The 21533-nt window shown below is 35.2% G+C and overlaps 1 protein-coding gene across 5 annotated transcripts in view; it reads left to right on the top strand.

Moving 5' to 3' along the window:
- The window catches only part of TBC1D19 (TBC1 domain family member 19), a 160678-nt gene extending 142515 nt beyond the window's left edge, over positions 1-18163 (top strand). For all 5 annotated transcript variants that reach the window (XM_059924158.1, XM_059924157.1, XM_059924156.1 and 2 more), the window contains 5 exons: positions 2494-2603; positions 4678-4769; positions 11484-11599; positions 16666-16736; positions 17751-18163. In XM_059924158.1, coding sequence (XP_059780141.1) covers positions 2494-2603; positions 4678-4769; positions 11484-11599; positions 16666-16736; positions 17751-17825 — 464 coding nt within the window. In that variant the 3' untranslated portion in view covers positions 17826-18163. The remainder of the gene's footprint in view (positions 1-2493; positions 2604-4677; positions 4770-11483; positions 11600-16665; positions 16737-17750) is intronic.
- The last annotated feature ends 3370 nt before the right edge of the window (positions 18164-21533 follow it).

The raw sequence follows: 21533 nt of genomic DNA, 5'->3' as shown, positions 1-21533 counted from the left end.
TAGATAACCTAAAAAGGTTAAGAATATAAATTTTTACCTTTAATAATAAAAAATGTTATTAACCCTTTTATTCTTTTATTTTAATAATTCCAACTGCAAGCATTTTTCAAGTAATTAGTTTTTAAAAGGTGTACTTGAGCGATTTGGAGAACAGTTAATAATGTCAGGAAAGTTTAAATCTTCTAACAACTCTCAGGGTACAAAATACATCTTTGACTCCTGCCTATTCACATTTCTGGTCGTTTTAATAGGTTAAAGTTTATACACGCAAGGGGGAAACGTTCGCTAAGGAAATAGGTGATGCAAAATGTTTGATATACAGTTTATACTATTTTAGAAAAATATGTTAAGAATCCACAAATAGTTTAGAGCAGCGACCACTTATTTAGAACCAGTATACTACCATAATCGCAACTTATCCCCAGGAACTCTACATAGTACTAGGCCATTTTAGTTTTAGTTAATGTATTTCTTTAAAATTATAATACTTACCTCTTTTAAAAATTTATTCAAAACTTTTCTCTAATTTAAACTGGCGTTCTCCTTTCCCGCATATGTAGATTAATGAAGTTTTTTATTGTAAGTGTAGTATATTATGATTTCATAAATAAATTCCTATAGTACATTACTTAATTGGTTAAAAAGATGATGAGCTAATTCATTTTTATGGAAGAACCAAATAGGGAAAGATGCTTAAAATGGAAAATAAAGTCATGTAGAAGATTTTTTACATATTATATGTAATGGACTAAAACTTTTCCATTTCATAGCTGTATAAGGGAATTCAACATCAACAATTGTGGCATCTTGAATAATAACTGATTATAACGTTTTCTATATTATATATGTTTATAGAAGAGTGCTGATTTTAAAATTCTCTTTCATTCCTTCACTGGAAATGATCATTAATGATTGCTGAATCTTTAAAATCTTTAGATTCAAATTACAAGTTTTTAAATGTCAATTACTTAAGAAGTTGGAGGGGAGAATATGCATCATCACAAAAAGTAAATGAATTCCAAACCTTCATTTTGAATTTGTAATAATACCATGTATTTGTGCCACATTGCTTTTTCTTAGGTTGTTGCAATTAGAATGTGAGTTATTCTTTTTAAATATATAGAATACCTCAGTTGGGGCTATTTAAATAAGTAGGAATTTATTTTGATAGTAAAATAATTTTTTAAAATTAGTTTTGAAGTGAAAGGACATGGCTGTTAGTTTTTAAACATATATATATATAACATAAAGGTCTTTTCCTATACATATATATAAAAGGAATTTTTTTTGGATGTATTTAGATATTTACCACCCTAAAATTGATTTGTTTCTCTTTTGCCCTTCAAAAAGTGAAATTTCTCAGTTGCAATGCTAGTTTTTGATAATTTATTCATCAGTAATACTGTGCACCGCCATTTATCCCAGATAATCGAATTTTTGTTTTGTCAGAATTTAAAATTTTTTATCATTTTTTCCTTTCACATTGTCAGAAGGAAGTGAGCTGAGTTGGCTCATTGGTTTCCCTGCTTACTTAATGCCTACTGCCCTCAGGGCATCACTGACATTATAGAGCCCAAGACCTTCTTACCTGTCTGATCTATATCATAGATGAAATTACCCAATAAGTAAGTCACTTTTATTAAAATTAATATTTAGGTAATGCAGTTTTATATATCTGCATTATAAGTGTATTTATGCTGCCTAAAATTCTTGAGTCTTGAAAGGATGAAAAGCATGACCACGTTCGCAAGTACAGAATAATCAGACTGTCAGGTCAGCATCTGATTTTAAAATCTGACTTTCTGACAGTCAGCTATGGGCTGTCTGGTTGAGTTGACCCACCTGTGCTTAATTGCCATGAACTGGGTACAAAAGAAAACTTAATTCAAATTCATTAGAGAAATAAATTCTTAGAGTTGTTTTATTTTAAGCCTATGAAAACTGTCTAGATACATATTGATATGCCAATATAGACCAATAGCCTAAACTGTTAATCAAAATTTTAATTTTCAAATTCAGTTAGTTGAAGACCATCATTCTAAAAGCTAGTCGTAAATCATCTTATATTTTACTTACCTGACTTCAAAAATTAAAAATTTCAAAAGATCCTTTGTGGGACAAAGTAAAAATGAATTACCTGATTGTCACTTTCTTATTATTGCAATTGAAAAAAAGAGAGACTTGACTTTATGTAGTTTTTAAAAGTTACTTTGAATTTTCAACATCCCTATATAGTTCCATTGTGTCATTCTTATTCTACTGTTGAGATTATAATATTTTATAATTTACTTCCTTCTTTTTAATTTTTAATGACTCAGTTTTTTACGTGTGCATATATTCCCTTTTCAACATGAAAAAAGAATATATATATGATTCTAAACTTTTCTATGAATGAATATTATTACTAGAAAATATTCTTTCATGTTTTGTGAACTTATTTTTTTAATTTTAGTAGTTCTGCAATATTATTAATTAATTTTTTTGTTCTTTCAGTTGCACCACTTTGTTTTCTGTACCATGAACCTTCAAAATTGTATCAGATATTCCGTGAGATGTATGTGCGTTTTTTCTTCAGACTTCATTCCATCTCTTCTCATCCTTCTGTAAGTTCATTAAAAAAAAAATGGATCAAACCAGACTCTAATCTGTTTTTTCTTTCCTTAAGAAAAACAAATGTTAATTTGTGAGGTCAAGCAACACTTTTCTATAGAATAAATGAAAGAGAAGAAGAAATTGATATTTAAATAGTTTTAGTAATAATTAGAGAGGAAAAAGCCTTTTATCAATTGCATTTAAATTATCTTTTATATGTTGAAAGAAAAAACATAGCAATGTCTGTATTGTTTTCTTTGACAAAGGTGGCTAACTTCTTTGAATGCTGGTTTCCTCATCTCTGAAGCTCATTTCAGAGTTAATAATGAGTTTCTGTGGTGCTGTAGAGCAGTGTACAAAGCACCTGCGTAGCACTTGGCTCGTGGCAGATGTTCAGTAAATAGATGGCTGCTGTTTTTATTGTTGTCGTTATGATTATCATCATCATCATCCTCTTTTCTTTGTTAATGAAAAATAAACATCTATTTGTCCCTTATTTTTCAATTTGGCTAATTATCAGTTATCAAACTAGATATCTCCTTTGTGTTTATTCAATAGATGGCTCCCTGGCCTTAACATGAAATTCAAAGAGAAGCATACTGGGAGTTGAGTATTTGTATCTGTTTTATTTTGTCCAGTCCTTTATCATATCTTCCTTCCCCCACCCCCACCCTCCTTAGCCTGAGTAAAAGCAGTGTTTATTTTATTTCAGTTATACTTTTTCTGTCTTTGAGCCTGCTTTGGTCTGCTTGTGGGTAACTTGACTGACTCTCCAGAAAAAACATTAAAAATTGGAATGTGTCAGGGCTACCAAGTTTCCCAAAAGAGGAAGCTGTCACTGCCACCCAACTAAACAGCAGCTCATTATCCTCCCCGCGCCATTCCTGTGTATCCCTATTCCGCCTTCCTGTCTCCAGTGCTGCTCTCATACATTGCTAGTGAGAGCGGGCAAATAACAGAAACCCAGGATGTCACGGATGAGCAAATGAAGTACCACCAATTATCTTGGGTTTCTTCTCTCTGAGACAACTTGATTTAGTGCCTATATTGCATGCATATTTAATCTAGAATAACCAAGAATATATTAATAATTCTTTTTTCTTAGAACTCATCCTTAGCCTCAGATTTCTTACTCGCATATTCTGTACCATTTTATGCTTCAGAGTTTCAAAAAAATGTTTTTAACTGGCTGCCCAGTAGATACCCGTGATGTTTTCCCTGTGCAGACCGCTGATGCTTGCCACTGAGCAACTCTGGATATACCTTCTCTGTATCCGCGCTGACCCTAAGGTGTCCTTTTTCAGCTGATTGATTGGGACAGCCCTGCCTCTGCCCGTTCTTTATTCAGTGAAATAAAGACTTACAGGCAGTCATCTTTTCTGGCTTGCAGCCAGACTTAACTATTTGGAACCATGACAGCCTTATTTCTTTAGAAATTCAAAAAGAGGATTAGAACTTCCTTACAAAGATCAACCCTGAGGAATGCTGAGCTGCAAGAAAGACTTTATTCAGAGCTGTCAAGTAATAAATGCACTTGAAAAACCATCTACTTTGTACTCTACAGATAATGCCCTTTTAAAAAAGTGGATTTCAGTTTTTAAAAAAGTTATCCTTATACTAAGTAATCAAACATTCTTGTTTGATAACTTCCTGGTGCAAATTTCAAACAGTTAGTCTTTCCCTGGGGATGGATTTCAATGAAAGAGTTAAAAAAGCAGGAAATATTTTCCCTGATGGATGAGACAGCTGGAAGGGAAGGGACATATGGAGGAGAAAGTGAAGGGTGTGGCTATAGCACCAGAGAAATACCTGGAAACTGGAATGCATCCAGAAAAAACTAATTTTGCTGGGCCTACGTGATACTATATGACTTACAGAGTAGCAGGTTTTTCTATAAAATGACGTTTTCCTTGAATTCCTAACATTACTACATGCCAGGTTACGTGGGGAGCCTATCGTTGTTAAAAAGGAAAAAATATTTATATTGATAATCTTTTTCTCATTTCCATTTGAATAATTTAATGGCAGAGTTCATTTTTAAATACTAAATTATGCATTTCTCTTGTGATTTATTATTGTATCCAGGGTATTGTGTCACTCTGTCTGCTGTTTGAAACTCTTCTTCAAACTTATCTCCCCCAACTCTTTTATCATCTACGAGAAATTGGGGCTCAACCGTGAGTATTTTTCTCTCCTAATTGAAGAATAAATTGATATCAGAAGGCTCTTTTTCATCATCAAAGATACAGTAATTTTTCAGAGACATTAAACTAACAGTTTCCCCAATAAAACAACAATTATCAAGTAGTAAATTATAACTCAACATTGTGCCAGAAATTCTTGAGAGACTTACCAAAATCCTAATAAATTCTTATTTGCTTGGATTTTTGTGCTTGGTACAAGAATCACCAAAAGAACTAATTTCTATTCATAATGAAAGGTGTTGGCCAAACTGAGGCAAAAATTTGTGGAAACAAATACTACCTGAGAAATGTGATAATACTAAAATTAAGTCAGTTTAGGCCAAACTTATCAGAAAACAACTTATGAAAGACAGAAAGGTTAAAGTTTGCTGGCTTTCATTAAAGGAATCTAGACTGATTATTTACCAATGGTTGTACACTGTGATTTTTTTCTTCTAAAAGCTTGAATTTTTGTTCATTTATCTCAGTATGAGTTATCAGTGAATATATAGGGTACCTGTGGACCTCATTATTATTGGTTCTCTTTTCTCTTTTTTAATTAACAGTGTCTTAAGGCAACAGAAATTTCCAAATGATTTATCAGTGTTTTGTTACTGGCTTCCTTTCTGTGTAACCATTTTCTCCTATGTAAGGGCATATTTGAAAGGAGCACTAACTCTTTGAGACCACAAAAGTAGTTAATGGTAAATAGAATCCATAGCTGATGGATGAATGGATGGATGGATGGATGAGTGGGTGGGTGGGTTTAAGAGACAGACCCAGATTCAAATTCTGTCTCTACTAAACTATATAATCCTGATAAAGTTATCTAATTTACCTAAGCCTCAATTTCTTTCATTAAATCAAGATAATTTAATTTATTCATCTTTAAAATCAAGAGAATTCCTACCTCATTCGTACATATGGAGTTGTTTAAAGATTGAATATGTATATGTGTATATATTGATATATATATGTATATATATATATACATATATATCTCCATTCTAAAATCACCATCGAATTTCAGACATTTTTAGATCTTAGAAATGCCATTTATAAAACAACACCTCATATCATCTGTTGATAACACCTAGGTGACACTCTTTCTTTTCTAGACATTAAAAAACAGGATTTCATTAATAATTAATATTATAAAACAAGAATATGGCAGAAATATTTTATATTACATACAAGTCATTTTTTCTTGTGATAAACTGACCTTTATTTTACTACTGTGAAATGAATATTTGAATATAACTATGCTTTTCCTTACTAGAGTGACGACATTTAGTTTATTGCTAGAAACTAAAATCCTGATTTTTTTCTAGTCTATTTATACACTTTAATCATTAAAAGGAACAAATTTATTTCAGTGAATTATGATAAACATTAAAATTCTGATGTAAGAGAAAATATAAAAATTTAATTATCGGGCTAGAAATCAATTATTAAAAGGCTTTCATGAATTAAAACTAATGCTATGGGAAGGTTTTTAATTTAGAATTTAATTTTTTTACTAGATATAGGACTCTTCAGGATATCTCCTTCTTCTTGAGCACTTAGTGCATTTTATCTAAGTTATCATATTTATGGACATAAATTATTCATAATATTCCATAATAATTCTTAATTAGCCTTTTAATATCTATAGAATCAGAGTGACATTACCTCTCTCATTCCTGAGATTGATATTTGTATCTTGTTTCTCTTTCTTGATTATTCTGGCCAGAGGTTTATTGATTTTATTCTTCTTTGAAAGAATCAGTTTTTGGTTTCATTGATTTTGTTTTTCTATTTTCAGTTTCATTGAGTTATGCTCTTTTATTTGTTATTTCCTTCTGTATGCTTGCTTTAGTTTTGTTTTGGTCTTGTCTTTCTACTTGTTTAAGGTGAGATTTAGATAATTAACTTGAGACATTTCTTCTTTTCTAATATAAGCAATAATGTTATAAATTGCCCTCAAAGCACTGCTTTACCTCCACTCAACAAATTTTGATGTGTTATGTTTTCACTTTCATTCAATTCAAAATGTTTCTTAATTTCTCTTGTGACTTCCTCTTTGACCATAGTTTATATAAAACTGCATTGTTTAATTTCTAAATATTTGGAAAGATATTATATCTTTCTGTTATTGATTTCTATTCTAATTCTGTTACAGTTAGACAATGTGCTTCATAAGATTTTAGTTCTTTTAAATGTGTTGCAGTTTGTTTTATGACCCAGAATATGATCTCTTTATGAATCTTCCATGTACACTTGAAAAGAATTCGTATGCTGCTAGTGTTGAGCAGAATGTTCTGTAAGTGGTAATCAAGTCAAGTTTGTTGATAATGTTCAAGACTTCTATACACTTGTTAATTTTCTGTCTACTTTTTCTATTGATTATTGAGAAAGAAGTGTTAGAGTCTCCAATTATAATTGTGAATTTGTCTTTTTATTTCTGCATTGCTATATATATTTTTACTTCATGTAGTTGACTCTGTTTTTAGGAGAATTGATCTTTTTATCATTATTTAATGTCTTTTCCTAGCAATAAATCTACTATGTCTGATATAGCCATTCCAGCTTTCTTTTTATTACAATTTGTATAGTGTATTCTTTTCTGTCTTTTTACTTTCAATGTATTGATTATCAATGTCTTTACTTTTCAGGTGGCTTTCTTGTCAAAAGTATATTTGGTTCTTTCAGTGTGGCAGTTTGTCTTTTAATTGGTGTGTTTATTCCATTTACCTTTATGTAATTGATATTATTGGATTAAAATAATATCAATTGATATTATTTACTATCTTGATAGACATTTTTTTTGTTTGTGCCATATGCTCTTTATTTTTTTTTTCCTCTTTTCCTGCCTACTTTTTTTTTTTTTTAATATTTATTTATTTATTTTTGGCCGCCTCGGATCTTAGTTGTGGCGCACGGGATCTTTCATTGCAGCATGCAGGCTTCTCTCTAGTTGTGGCATGGGGATTTAGTTGCCCCGTGGCATGTGAGGTCTTAGTTCCCCGACCAGGGATCAGACCCACGTCTCCTACATTGAAAGGCAGATTCTCAACTACTAGACCACCAACGAAGTCCCTCCTGCCTACTTTTGTTTGTTTGTTTTTATTTTATTTATTATTTATTTATTTATTTTATTTATTTTTGGCTGCATTGGGTCTTAGTTGCGGCACACGGGATCTTCGTCAAGGCATACAGGATCTTTCGTTGCAGCATGCGGGCTTCTCTCTAGTCGTGGCGTGTGGGTTTTCTCTTCTCTAGTTGTGGCGCGCAGGCTCCAGGGCAGGTGGGCTCTGTAGTTGTGGCACACAGGTTCCAGAGCATGTGGGCTCTGTAGTTTGTGGCACGTGGGCTCTAGTTGAGGCGCATGAGCTCAGTAGTTGTAGCACATGGACTTAGTTGCCCCACAGCATGTGGGATCTTAGTTCCTTGACCAGGGATCAAACCTGTGTCCCCCGCATTGTAAGGTGGATTCTTTACCACTGGACCACCAGGGAAGTTCCCCTCCTGCCTACTTTTGAATTGAATAATTTTTTACTCCATTTTATCTCCAGTATTGGTTTATTAGTTATACCTTTCTAAAAATATTTTTTGATAAGTGTCTGTCTTAGTTCAGTCTCCTATAACAAATTACCGTAAACTGTATGGCTTATAAAGAACAGAAATTTATTTCTCACAGTTTTGGAGACTGGAAGTCTAAGATCAGGTTGCTAGAATGATTGAGTTCCAGAGAGGACCTTCTAAGTTGCAGACTGCTTCTCATTGTATCCTCACATGATGGAGAGCAGAGAGGAAAAAGAAGCTCTCACATGACTCTTATGAAGGCACTAATCCCAAACATGAGGACCTACCTTCATAACTTTAATCCTAATTAACTTCCAAAGGCCACACACCTCTTTCCTAATACCATCACATTGGGGGTAATTTCAATATATGAATTTGGGGGTGGGAGTGGGGACACAAGCATTCAGTCTATAACTGTGCCCTAGGATCTACAGTATACATCTTTAATTTATCACCTTCTACTTTCAAATAAACTCCAGGCCTGGAGGGTTTCATGGGCAAATTCTACAAAACATGTCAGGAAGAAATAATATCAATTATTGTTTTTCTGTGGCTGCTGTCAAGATCTTTGTCTTTAGATCTTAGCAGTTTGATTATGATGTATCTGGACATGGATTTCTTGGGTTTATCCTGTTTAGGGTTTGCTTAACATCTTGAATTTGAGGCTTATTTCTTCTGCCAAATTTAGGAAGTTTTCAACCATTATTTCTTCAAATATTTTTTTCTGCACCACACTCATTATCCTTTTCTTCTGGGACACAAATATTAAAACTTTTAGTCTTATCCCACAGCTTCCTGAAGCTCTGTTCGTTTTGTTTTCAATCCTTTTTACTCTGTAGTTCAGATTGGACACTTTCTATTGATTTATATTTAAATTCACTGGCTCTCTCAATGGTTATTTCCATTTTGCTATTGGATCCATCCAGTGAGGGTTGTTTTGTTGTCATTGTTATTGTTTTTGTTGTTTTTGTATTTATCAGTTCTAAAATTTCCATTTGGTTCTTAACAAAACTCAGAATTGTGCATTAATAAGGGCAAATTCTACTATACATAAATTATACCTCAATAAACTTTATTTCTAAGAAATTGAATCTGTATACTAGGGAGCAGGAGGCATGATGTGTGGTGCTGTTGTTCTAATAAGACACTGAGAGATCCAGTAAAATGAAACTAGTTGAAGTTAATAATTTAGACTTAAAAGTTAGTGAATTATTTAAATTTAAAATAATCGGTGGCTAAAAGTTTCTTTGGCATCTATAAACAGATATTCTAAAACCAACCAAAAATCTTGATTTATCAATACTACTGCCTACATGTACTTTGTTATATTAGAACAATAGTTATCTAGTATTGAGGAATTTCTGAAACTTGGGGGTCCTTTTTCAGTCTTAAGAAAATTAATATGACACCAACAAAGGCAATCTCTCAATCCCATTTCTCTTTTAAGAAAAAGTACGGGTATTTATGTATATAACAATTTTAACAAAGAATTTGGCTAGAACCTCTCAGGGGCAGTCAAGTGATGTTTAATTGCCAATAGGTAGTACAGAAATTGAGAGACTATTTTATCTCTTCAGGCACCAAAGCCAAAGAGTTTGTTTCCTGATTCTAGAGATAAATTGTTATTGTAACATAACCTATTTATGAAACAGTAGGATCTCATACTTCTTAGGATTTTTTTTTTTTTTTTTTTGCAAAATGGAATTTAATTGAATTTTCTGGTTGATTTTTCAGAGTTCTGATGACCTCCTCTATAAAACTAAGGGTTTCAAATCAGAGATCTATTTCTAAGGCCCCTTATAGCTTTTTTTTTTTAAGATTTAATTTAACTTTTTATTTTTAGCTGCGTTGGATCTTTGTTGCTGTGCACGGGCTTTCTCTAGTTGCGGCGAGCAGGAGCTACTCTTCGCTGCGGTGCGCGGGCTTCTCCTTGTGGTGGCTTCTCTTGTTGCAGAGCACGGGCTCTAGGTGCATGGGCTCAATAGTTGTGGTTTGCGGGCTCTAAAGCACAGGCTCAGTGGTTTGACGCATGGGCTTAGCTGCTCCATGGCATGTGGGATCTTCCCAGACCAGGGATCGAACCTGTGTCCCCTGCATTGGCAGGCAGGTTCTTACCCACTGTGCCACCATGGAAGTCCCCCTATAGCTTAAAAACTAGTTTTCTTTGTCTTTTTTCATCCTTTGTAGCCATTTGAGTGAAATGTAGGAATATAATTTATTGAACTGGAAAAATATGCAGCTATCAAGCTCTTTCAAGTATCTTGAATAAAAATTCAAATGTTTTTGGCTTGCCTGGAACTGTTAAGATCCAATATAAGATCACCTCATTGATAGCTAATTAGTACACACCCTGAAAAACAGAATGTAGAAGTGAGTTTTCTAAAGAATGAACTATAACATAAAGTAGGACCCAGGAATATAATTCTTTCTCTTAATGCTTTTGAGACCACTAATTTGAGGACTCATGGTTTCTCACCATTGCACTTTTTACAGCTTTTAATAGAGTACTTGAGGTTTTTCTTAATTTATTTTATTGAAGTATAGTTGATTTACAATGTTGTGTTAATCACAGCAGTGTTTCAATTATACGTATATATACATTCTTTTTCATATTCTTTCCATTATGGTTTATCACAGGATATTGAATATAGTTCCCTGTAGGAACAGTAGGACCTACAACAGTAGGACCTTGTTGTTTATCCATTCAATACCATAATAGTTTGCATCTGCTAATCCCAAACTCCCCATCTATCCCTCCCCCCTCCCCCTTGGCAACCACAAGTCTGTTTTCTATGTCTGTGAGCCTGTTTCTGTTTCATAGATAAGTTCATTTGTGTCATATTTTAGATTCCACATATAAGTGATTTCATGTGGTATTTGTCTTTCTCTTTCTGACTTCCTTCACTTAGTATGATAACCTCTAGGTCCATCCATGTTGCTGCAAATGGCATTATTTCATTCTTTTTTATGGCTGAGTAGTATTCCATTGTATATATGTAGAGTGCTTGAGTTTCAAATGCCCATGTGATTTTTCAGACCCACAAAGGAGTTACCTAATAATGGAACTGGTTGAGTTCTTCTGATATTGCTTTTTGACGAGAAAAAATTCCACTGGTAAAAGTTCTTTTTTTTCTTTGCTTACAGACTTCGCATATCATTTAAATGGATGGTTCGAGCTTTCTCTGGATACTTAGCTACAGATCAACTCTTACTTTTGTGGGATAGAATCCTAGGGTACAACTCTCTGGAAATTCTTGCTGGTAAGAGTAAGTGCTTGTTTGTAAAACACATGCTCTTTCTATAGTAAAGCCCCTTTCCTTTCTAACATTCACCATCTGTAATTGGAATTTGAGCCTACAGTTGTCTGTCATTTCTAATTCATGAACATTTAGTAGATTTATCTGCCTTAGAAGACAAGCACTGAGATTCTGCAATCTAAATACGTCTGCATAACTGCCCATCACGTCTATTCCCAGTCTTTTTTCGTCGCTTCTAGGAATGTCCAGCTCCCCTCCCCTGCTTTTAGTCCAGCCAGGGCTTACGGTCTCAGCACCTGTGAGGTTTGCACAGCCGAGTGTAGGTATACTTCTGTTCTCTTCCTGACTCCTCTGACTACCTTAGTGTTCTGTTCTGTGCCCTTTCTCAACTACTACCTAAAATCCAAACTGAGACTGAGCCTCCCTGCATAGTTGAAATCTCAGCTCTTCTGGACTTCAGTTTATACTGAACTCAAAACCTTTTCCTTGTTGCTAACAGTCTCTGACTCCTGCCCTGGTAACTGAGTTTCTCCTTTTACATATTCTCTTAAGCCGAAAAGAAATTCATCTTTTTTTCAGAGAGCCACAAATCCATCTCTTATTTAATAATTAAGTTCTTACAACAGATATACACAGAGGGCAACTGTGTGATAACACATAGGGCACAGATTTCTTATTATATTATTTTGCTCCTCTGTGTGTAAAATAGACTCAATTATTTTTATCATTGAAATTATCAGGGAATTCAAATAAGTATTACAGGGTTTTCACATGGATGGAGAGCAGAGAAGTTGGCAGAGTGCTGGTTCCAACCTTCTCCAGTTTTGTGATATTGAACAAGTTATTTAATCTTTACCCAGTGATAGCATTGTAAAGACACCTCTCTGGGCCATTTGGAAATAATGCTTAATTGATGACCCTTTTCTTGCAGAAGATTCTCTAGGTACCATATTAACATATTTTTGAATGCTGAGAGTTCGAGTAATTAGGTGGAATTTTGAAAAGGAAAATTGAGGTAATAATAAAGTGCCGTGAAGATAAATGTTGCCCCTGGTATAATGAGAGATATCATTTACTGGGGTTTTTAACAACTCCCAGTATCCTTCTATCTCAGTTGTTTTTAAAGCCCATACAAATATGAGTTAGGAAAAAATGGTCTGCCATCACCTCTTTTGGCTGAATGGCAGTGATACATACAATCTAGAGACGGACGGGAATCCTAGAGGTCATCAGGTACAACTTCTTTTAAATATTTCTGACAGGCAGTCCTTATCCTGTGTTTGAACATTCAGTGTTGGATAATCCCTGTCTTACCAAGTAGCCCATTTCATTTCTGGATAATATAACTTTTTTCCTTTTTTTGCCACGTTGCATGGCGTGTGGGATCTTAGTTCCCCCACCACGGATCAAACCTGCACCCCCTGCAGTGGAAGCGCAGAGTCTTAACCAGTAGACCGCCAGGGAAGTCCCTGGATAATATAACTTGTTAAAATGTACTACTGTTAAACCAGGATCATCATCATGTTTTTTCTACTCTCTCACCCCCTCCTTTCCTCAAAGTCTTCTATTTTCCAGGCTAAGTAGTCTTGTTTTTTGCTACCATTTCTCAGGTAACAGGATTTTAGATTTTCTACCAAATAACTCTTCTGGGTAGGGGATAAATTTTGAAGAGTATTGTATGTAGCTTTTTGTATCATTTCAAAAAACATTAGAGCATGTTAAAGAAATGGGCTCAGTATTAGAAAGTACTTTCTAATAATTAGGACTTTCCAAAAGTAGAATGGGCTTTTCAACTGTCATCTAAAGGGTTAAGAGGTTTTCTATCTTGAAAGAAATGTTGAATTGGAAGACCTTCAAAGCGTCTTCCAATTTAAAGTCTCCCATTCTGTGACTTATCACCCCTCAGCAAACTGAAGTGAAAGAGAAATGAATGCTGAATGCTGCATTTGCTCTAAGCCACGTACTCTGCTGTAAGCTTAATACATTAATTAAAAAGTTATTGATGTATAGGTAGAAATGCAGTTCACACTATTGCATCCATTCACTTTCTCTTGAGTGTTTTTAAAAAATCAACAGAGAAGAAGTGTAGAACATCTAGAAATGGAATTAGACTAATGGGAATTCCTACCATGGAATTCAGATAAAGAGCCATAGGTAGGTAATTGCATGTAGATGGGTATATAAGTTAGTTTTGATTATTTTATACATTTTTTGGTCTGAATATTTTGCGACCACCTTTTTTGCTCAAGTGAGCTTATATAGTCTCTAGAAATATTTTAGTAAATATTACTGGTTTCAATTGTGAACTAATTAGGGCCTTTTGAAGAACGGTTTAAAGCATAGGTGTCTTAATGTTCATGATAGAGTTGCTTAAAATTAATGAAAACAGTTTAAAAGACCAAAAGTAAATATTTGAGTTTCTATATTTCATATGAAGCATGACTTCAGCTGAAAATATCCCAGGACTTCCCTGGTGGCGCAGTGGTTAAGAATCCACCTGCCAATGCAGTGGACACGGGTTCAAGCCCTGGTCCGGGAAGATCCCACATGCCGCGGAGCAACTAAGCCCGTGGGCCACAACTACTGAGTCTGCATTCTAGAGCCCGCAAGCCACAACTACTGAAGCCCGCGTGCCTAGAGCCCATGCTCCGCAACAAGAGAAGCCAACACAATGAGAAGCCTGCGCACTGCAACAAAGAGTAGCCCCAGCTCGCCGCAACTAGAGAAAGCCCACGCTCAGCAATGAAGACCCAACACAGCCAAAGATAAAAAAAAATTTTTTTAATTAAAAAAAAAAAGAAAATATCCCAAAGTATAGACCTTTTCTCCTTGGCAAATAAACCTGCTCCGAGGAAGGACTGGGCAAAGCAATCATGAAGCAGACGGAAAGGAACTTCTGTGATGTGACGCCAAGATAAATAAAGGTTGTGAGCACATAAGCATTTTGGATGCTGAAGTCAATTAGTAACTACTCTTTTATTCCCCCTCTTATCTACCTTTGGAAAAACTGTATATTTCCCACCATGTAAAACTCTTTCCTGCTACAGCGGAAAATTTGACCATCCTGTCAAGCTTTCACCAACTCCATTAAATTATACTCAAAAAAGGAAATAGTGACCACAACCCTTAATGGAGACATTTCCTAAAATGTCTCCATTTTCAAATATGATTCCAGATATTAGAAAACTATAAAGAAGTTGTTGGTCCACAGAAATGGTTTTCTTTGATATTCTTGTAAAAATGGAAGCTGAGGGACTTTAGGTACTTAAGTTTTCTCCATTTCAATTAAAGGATAAATTCTTTGCCCCAGGTCTCTTATATCCCTTGTTACATATTAAATAATCCCAGCTGATGACTTTTTAGATTTTGTTTTACCACTACCATCTTTTTTCCTCCCAGAATTTTCCTAACTAGTTCTAATGCTTTTTTTGACAAACTGTCCAAAATCTGTTGTCCCCTCGAAAACTGCCTGTGCTTCCCAGTCACCCTGCCTCTATCTGGGGAAATTAAGAGACCTGGCTCCTGACTTCTGCTCCATAGGCATGACCCCTATCAGGTGGTCCAGAGCCCAGGACCACCATGCATCATCCTTCAGGCCACCTCTGGAAAACCATTCTTGTTTTTTTTTTAATTGAAGTATAGTTGATTTACAATGTTGGGTTAATTTCTGCTGTACAACAAAGTGACTCAGTTATACATGTATATACAGTCTTTTTTATATTCTTTTCCATTATGGTTTATCCCAGGGGAAAACCATTCTGAGGGACAGAAGAGAAGGTGATTCTTAGGAAAGCACACAGATTTCTATATCAGGGATGAGTCATTAATGCTTACCTTCAATCTCAAAAATGTCATCACATAGTGGTTAAATGCTTGAGCTCTAGGGCCAGAGTTGAGTAGTCACTCTGCTATTTTCTACCTGTGTGACTCTGAATATGTCATCCAAACTCACAGTGCCTCAGTTTCTACATTAGTAAAATGGGGCTAACAATAGTACTTAACTCATTTTTGATATGAGAATTAACTGCTATTATCATTATTATTACTTCCATAGTAAAAATGTATTTTAAAAAAGCATTTGCATTATCTATGCAATATACTTAGGAACCAGTCTTCCAAATAATTTTAAAGATTCCTTACCATTCATTTCCTAAACTTTAAGGACTTGTTGGGTAGGGAATGTACTACCACTACTGGTGATGAAAAAAAATGGGGAAAAGTCAAGAGTCACCTCCAGGCAGTCCCATTTCCTTATCAGAGTTGCCTGAACCTATTACATGGTCCTTCCATTGTTCATGATGACTCATCCACTTTCACAAAGTTTTATGGTAGATTATATAATAAGACATAATGCATGTCAGCATTACTCTCTTTTCATATGCAGATGATTAATGGGAACAAAAATCCAAATGTTTTCTACTCAGTATATATTATTGACCTTCAAGATGTTCTATAATGGTTTGGTTTATTTTCTTTTCAAAGTTTCAACTTCTTTTTCTGTGGCCAACATTAATGTAAAAGTCAGGATCAATCCCACAGTAGCCCGCCCCACAGATGTATCCATTTATGACACTCTAAGAAAGTCAGTGCTGAGTATAAAAATATTTTTAAGGAAAGACTTTATTGCCACATTTTTATCAGGATACCTCCTTGGTACATATGAAACATCATCTGATATATTTAAAAATTCAGTCTGCACATAACTTTTCAGAAGCCTCTCCATTGCATCAGTAAGAAACACCTGCATCAAAATACATCTTTATTTTTAAGATAGTCATTAGATCTTCATGCCATTTAAAAATTGTTACAATTAAAGTTATAGGTATGAAACAATTTATAAAATGGCTTTTTTAAAACCACTAAAATTTCCCTTTTTCCCAAAACTGTGCCGTCAAGCCACTGTTCTCCAGAGGAGACAATTTCCATTCATCACAAGGCCTTAACTCAGAATGCAGGATGCAGTTGTGAAGCACTAATTCTGAGCCCTCACAGTGGGTTGTGGGTATAGCAGTAAAATTGTCTGGCTGATGAGTAGACTAGCAGTTGAAATAGTGTGCATTCTTTTCCAGTCCTGGCAGCTGCTGTGTTTGCTTTCCGAGCAGTGAACCTGATGGAGGTGACATCACTGGCTGCAGCTGAAGTAAGGATAAGTTTCACTCAGATGGGATGGAAATAGTTCCTGAGAGATTGCCAGGCTCGGCCACTTTAGTGTCAGATGCATAGGACACACATTACTCGCAGCCTAATTTTTTAAGTTGGGTAAAACCCATAAGTTTTGAGCTAAGTAATATTAAGTATTCAGAATTCCTTAATTACTTGAAAACAATGTTCTTGTGAAGGAGTCATAAACAAGATTATTATGGGAAACCACTATAACCGTTACAGGAAACAAGATACCTAGTAGTTTTAATAGAAACTATTGGGGCTTATGTTGCATTTTCTTATAATTGTTCATATCCATGTGTTATGCTCCTAGAACAAAGACAAACTAGTTGAAAGAATTAAAGAGCATGTGTTTGGATGATATAGTAAAGATATGTGGGCTTTTTGGTTAGTTTTAGTTGTGAGTTAATTATTTAAAACTCGTTTCTTTTCAGTAGTATATCTTACACCTGAAGCATGGTTCAATTAAACAGTGGCTTACAATAATACTCTATTTGTTATCTCTCATAGAAATGTAAATTTTGTCCTTAAAATAGCTGCCTACATTCTTTGTTTAAAGGGAAGAGGATGTATAAGCATCTTGCAACTGAGTAAACATTAGTTCCATCTTAAAGTGATTTCCTAAAGTCAGTTACTCCTTAGTATAACGGGACTAGGATTCATAATGTACGTTTATTTATAGAAGCAAGTTGAAATGTTAGACCTCTTATAAACTCATGCTACCTTGTATATTTGAAGAAGGCTCAAGGCTAAAGTCCAGATTATTTTCTACTGCACATTTGAGTATTTTGCACGTGTTCTAACATTAAGATGTTCAGAAAAGAGAAAGAAGGTTGTAGCTTCAGTACAGAGATTTGGGACCAGTCTGAAGAACTTAGAGTGTGTTGATATCAGAATTACATTGTAAAGGTGTTTCTGTGTTTATTTCATAGGCTTCACTTTGCTGATCAGAATGCGGATATTAATCATTCCTTTTGTTTTTTTGTTTCAGGCAGTTCTTGCTGACCTTTCTACTTTAAAAGTCATGCCTCTTCTTCAAATTTTTCTGTTTGCTACTGTCACCTGATCTTCTTCAAGGTCACTGACAACACATCTAGTTTTTCATTAGAAAGTAATCATGAACTATGCAAACTCTGCATAAAACCAAAATTAAACTTTGCATATAAGCCAATAAAGATCATGTTCCTCCTCAGTTAAACCTAAGTAGTTTTTCCCTTTTTGAAACAATAACTCTGCACACCACATATTGCATTGCATGCTGCTGATTTTCAAGAGAGAAGCAATAGATATAACTTCTGCTAAATTGAGCATACATAGCATAGATAACCCTGGCTTGTAAAAGGCATGTAACAGTATATGCAATAAGAACTAAAGATACTGTAATAAACTTGAATAGGTAATGTAGCCTCTGGGACAGTTCTCTTTTGTCAGTTTGTAAATTTATCTCTAGATAATGAATCATTTTGTCTTATAAATTGCTTTTCACTCAAAGCCAGGGGTGGGGTAGCATGTGGGAAGACTTGAAAAAGATAATGCTTTTAAGTAGGAATTCAAATGTACTTTGGTGTTTTTAACAACTTTTCTCTCATCAGAGATCTTCTAGATCCCTCTCCATTTTATCTCTCCCTCTATTGGGGAAGGTCAAATACAGTTGTCTCCACCTGACAGTGTTTTATTCATCACTTTCTGAAAAAAGAAAACAATAGAATGATCCCTTTAAATTTCTCAACCTTCCATCTCTTAGTTAGAAGACTTGACACTGCTGAGATCTGTTGCCAGATTCCATTACTTTGGAAGTATACAAAGAGGACACCAAAGGACTCAATGAAGGGAGTGAAAAATCAAAACCATATGCACTTTTACTGAAGCTTGGTTTAATGAGATTTACTTCTAGGGCAGAGCAGCTTAGCGAGACCAGAAGTAGGTATTATACATTCATTCTAGAACTGAAGACATTATGCAAGGCATCAATCTTATTTTGGTCCTTATTGTAAGTGGAGGGTCTTATTTAATGTTACTTCTTAGAGACCTAGCATTTCTATAATGCAGAATGATAGAATGTGAAAAAAAATCCAAAAATCATTGTCTCAATTTTATACTCAAATTCAAGATGCTGATCACTTCAATAAAATTCTGAATCAATAGATTGATAGTCTTACTGAATGCTTAGAATTGTATTAAGTTTTATCAAAATCTATTTCCCGAGTCTTTTATTTAGAGAGTATATTTTTAGGAAATGTATGAGGTTTAGCACAAGACTGCAAGTGTGGTGGAATTTTATATAACTACTAGTTATTAATTTGAAAATCTATATAAATGCTTTTATTCATCAGGTACTTGTTGACTTATTGAGGACTAAATAATCATTTATTCAGTGATTGATTCTTAATAAACTCCATGTTATTGCTTTTGAAGGCGATACAATTATAATCATACACTTTGCCATTCTGTGTATACAAATGCACATTCATCACAGGGATAAGCATATACCCATGACTGTTAGGAAGAGAGAGAGTTTTAAATGATTAAGGTCAAATGTGTTCAGATACACCCACCTTTGGCTTTTTTCTTTAGGAGACTATTCATAAGCTTTTTTAAAAGTAGCAATGTAGTAATCTAGTAGGAGAAACATTAAACTGGAGGAGTTCTTGTCCTAGCTTGAAGTCCCCACATAATCTAATCTCTCTTATCTGTAATTTGGGTGGGGTATGCAGAGGAGAGGACAGGCAGCAGGAAAGTTTTGTATTTGCTCTGTTTACCTTACAGGGTTGAGTAAGACCAAATGAGAAAATACATTTGAAAGTGATTTTTTTTTAACTACAAAGCACCAAGCAAATATAAGAGGTTGTCAGTAATTAATTTTATTTTGTTTTACTTATTTATTTTTTGGCTGCATTGGGTCTTCGTGGCTGAGCGTGGGCTTTCTCTAGTTGTGGTGCGCGGGCTTCTCATTGCGGTGGCTTCTCTTGTTGCGGAGCACGGGCTCTAGGTACGCAGGCTTCAGTAGTTGTGGCTCGCGGGCTGTAGAGCGCAGGCTCAGTAGTTGTGGTGCACAGGCTTAGTTGCTCCGCGGCATGTGGGATCTTCCTGGACCAGGGCTCGAACCCATGTCCCCTGCACTGGCAGGTGTATTCTTAACCAATGCGCCACCAGGGAGGTCCCAGTAATTAATTTTAAATATGACATTTTAAGATCAAGTGGTAGAAGATAATATGTGAAGAATGCCCAACTTCATTAGCATTTGCATGACTTTATTTGATAATTTGAGACTTCATCTATATCTATAAGAAAATGAATGGACCATGGCATAGCAGATCCTTTCATTTGGAATAGGTGGCTCTAGCCAGTCATTCTGAATCTGAATCCCAAAGCCAAACCTGGTAGGCTGCCACACATTTCGCTGCTGTCACAAACCCCTCTCAGCCATATGCTGCTCTTGGCTGCTTGTTAAAATACTGCACTGAGGGCAGTCAGGTTGCCTTGCCCACTCCATCTCTACCCTCCTCACACTACTTCTCTTGGCCTCCTCCCTCCAGCATTCTCCCACGCCATCTCCTACCAACCCCTGGCAGCCCCTCACATAGGCTCTGCCAGTGATCACAATGATCTGGGTGACCAGTGATCATTATTCTACCTGTGGCATTCTTACTGATGGTGAAATAGCCTAATAGACGAATGGCATTTGGCTCTTCTGGATTTCAATTCACTCACTATGTATGTATGTAATATGTATGATCTTATATTGTGGAAGAGTTTATTGAACAATCTTTTAGATCAGAATGTTTTGGTAATGCAGCCTTCTGGCTAATTGAAATTTTCAGTGTATCTTAAACACATAGCACCCCCTTACACTCTGCATGTACTCTCTCTGCCTATTTCATAGAGAAAATAGAGACCATTAGGCTTGAACTCTCTCAGGCTTCCACTTCACAACTTAGCTTTATTCCCCTATACTTATCTTCTTCCTTGTCTCAGGAAGTATCTGATCTGTTCTTACAGCTGTCTAAATACAGGTTGTGTCACTTACATTCTTAAAAAATAAACAATACCACATTGCTTAAAGGATAAAGTCCAGGCTCTGTAGCAGAGTGGGGGAAATTCACCACAGCCTGATCTTTCCACTCCTGTTCTCTCACACTGATCTGTGATCCTGTGCTTCATCCTCACCAGATTACGTGCTCATCCTCAACCAGCTATGGCCTTGTACTTTATCTCTGCCAGAAGGACCTCCATTGTTCAAGGCCCCACTAAAAAACTCTCCTCTACTGTAAGATACCCTGGAGCCTATAAATTAGAATTAATGACACCCTTCTCTTTGTTCTCATAAAACTGCTCATTTACTAATATGGTGCTTAGAATATTGAGTGATAGTTTTTTGTATATGTATTGAGTCTCACATCACTTTGTTCTGAAGTCAATTTTCATTGACTAGTCCTAGGAATGGAAGATGAAAGAAGAAATTTGTCCATGTGTGTTTGTACCCCCGGACTTGTTCTAAAAATTGTTGGAATCTGTTCAACAATTATGTTTTTCTTAAAATATAATTCCTCCTAAGTATCTATAGTCTCCCTTCTTCTGCAAAGGCTCTAATTTTTATTTGGAGATCTACCCCTCCTCCATGCACTTCAGATGAGGCTGACTCTCACCTCCAGGACCTCTGGGTCCTGGCCAAGCCATCATTATGTACCATCTCTCTGGCCACAAGGATTGTTTCAGGATCCGTGCAATACCTACGACTGTGCAAAATCAATGAAACTTGATTATGAGGCTTTGG

The sequence above is a fragment of the Balaenoptera ricei genome, chromosome 5 (genome assembly GCF_028023285.1).
Source record: "Balaenoptera ricei isolate mBalRic1 chromosome 5, mBalRic1.hap2, whole genome shotgun sequence".
NCBI lineage: Eukaryota > Metazoa > Chordata > Mammalia > Artiodactyla > Balaenopteridae > Balaenoptera > Balaenoptera ricei.
This window is presented reverse-complemented; position numbering and strand designations above follow the sequence as displayed.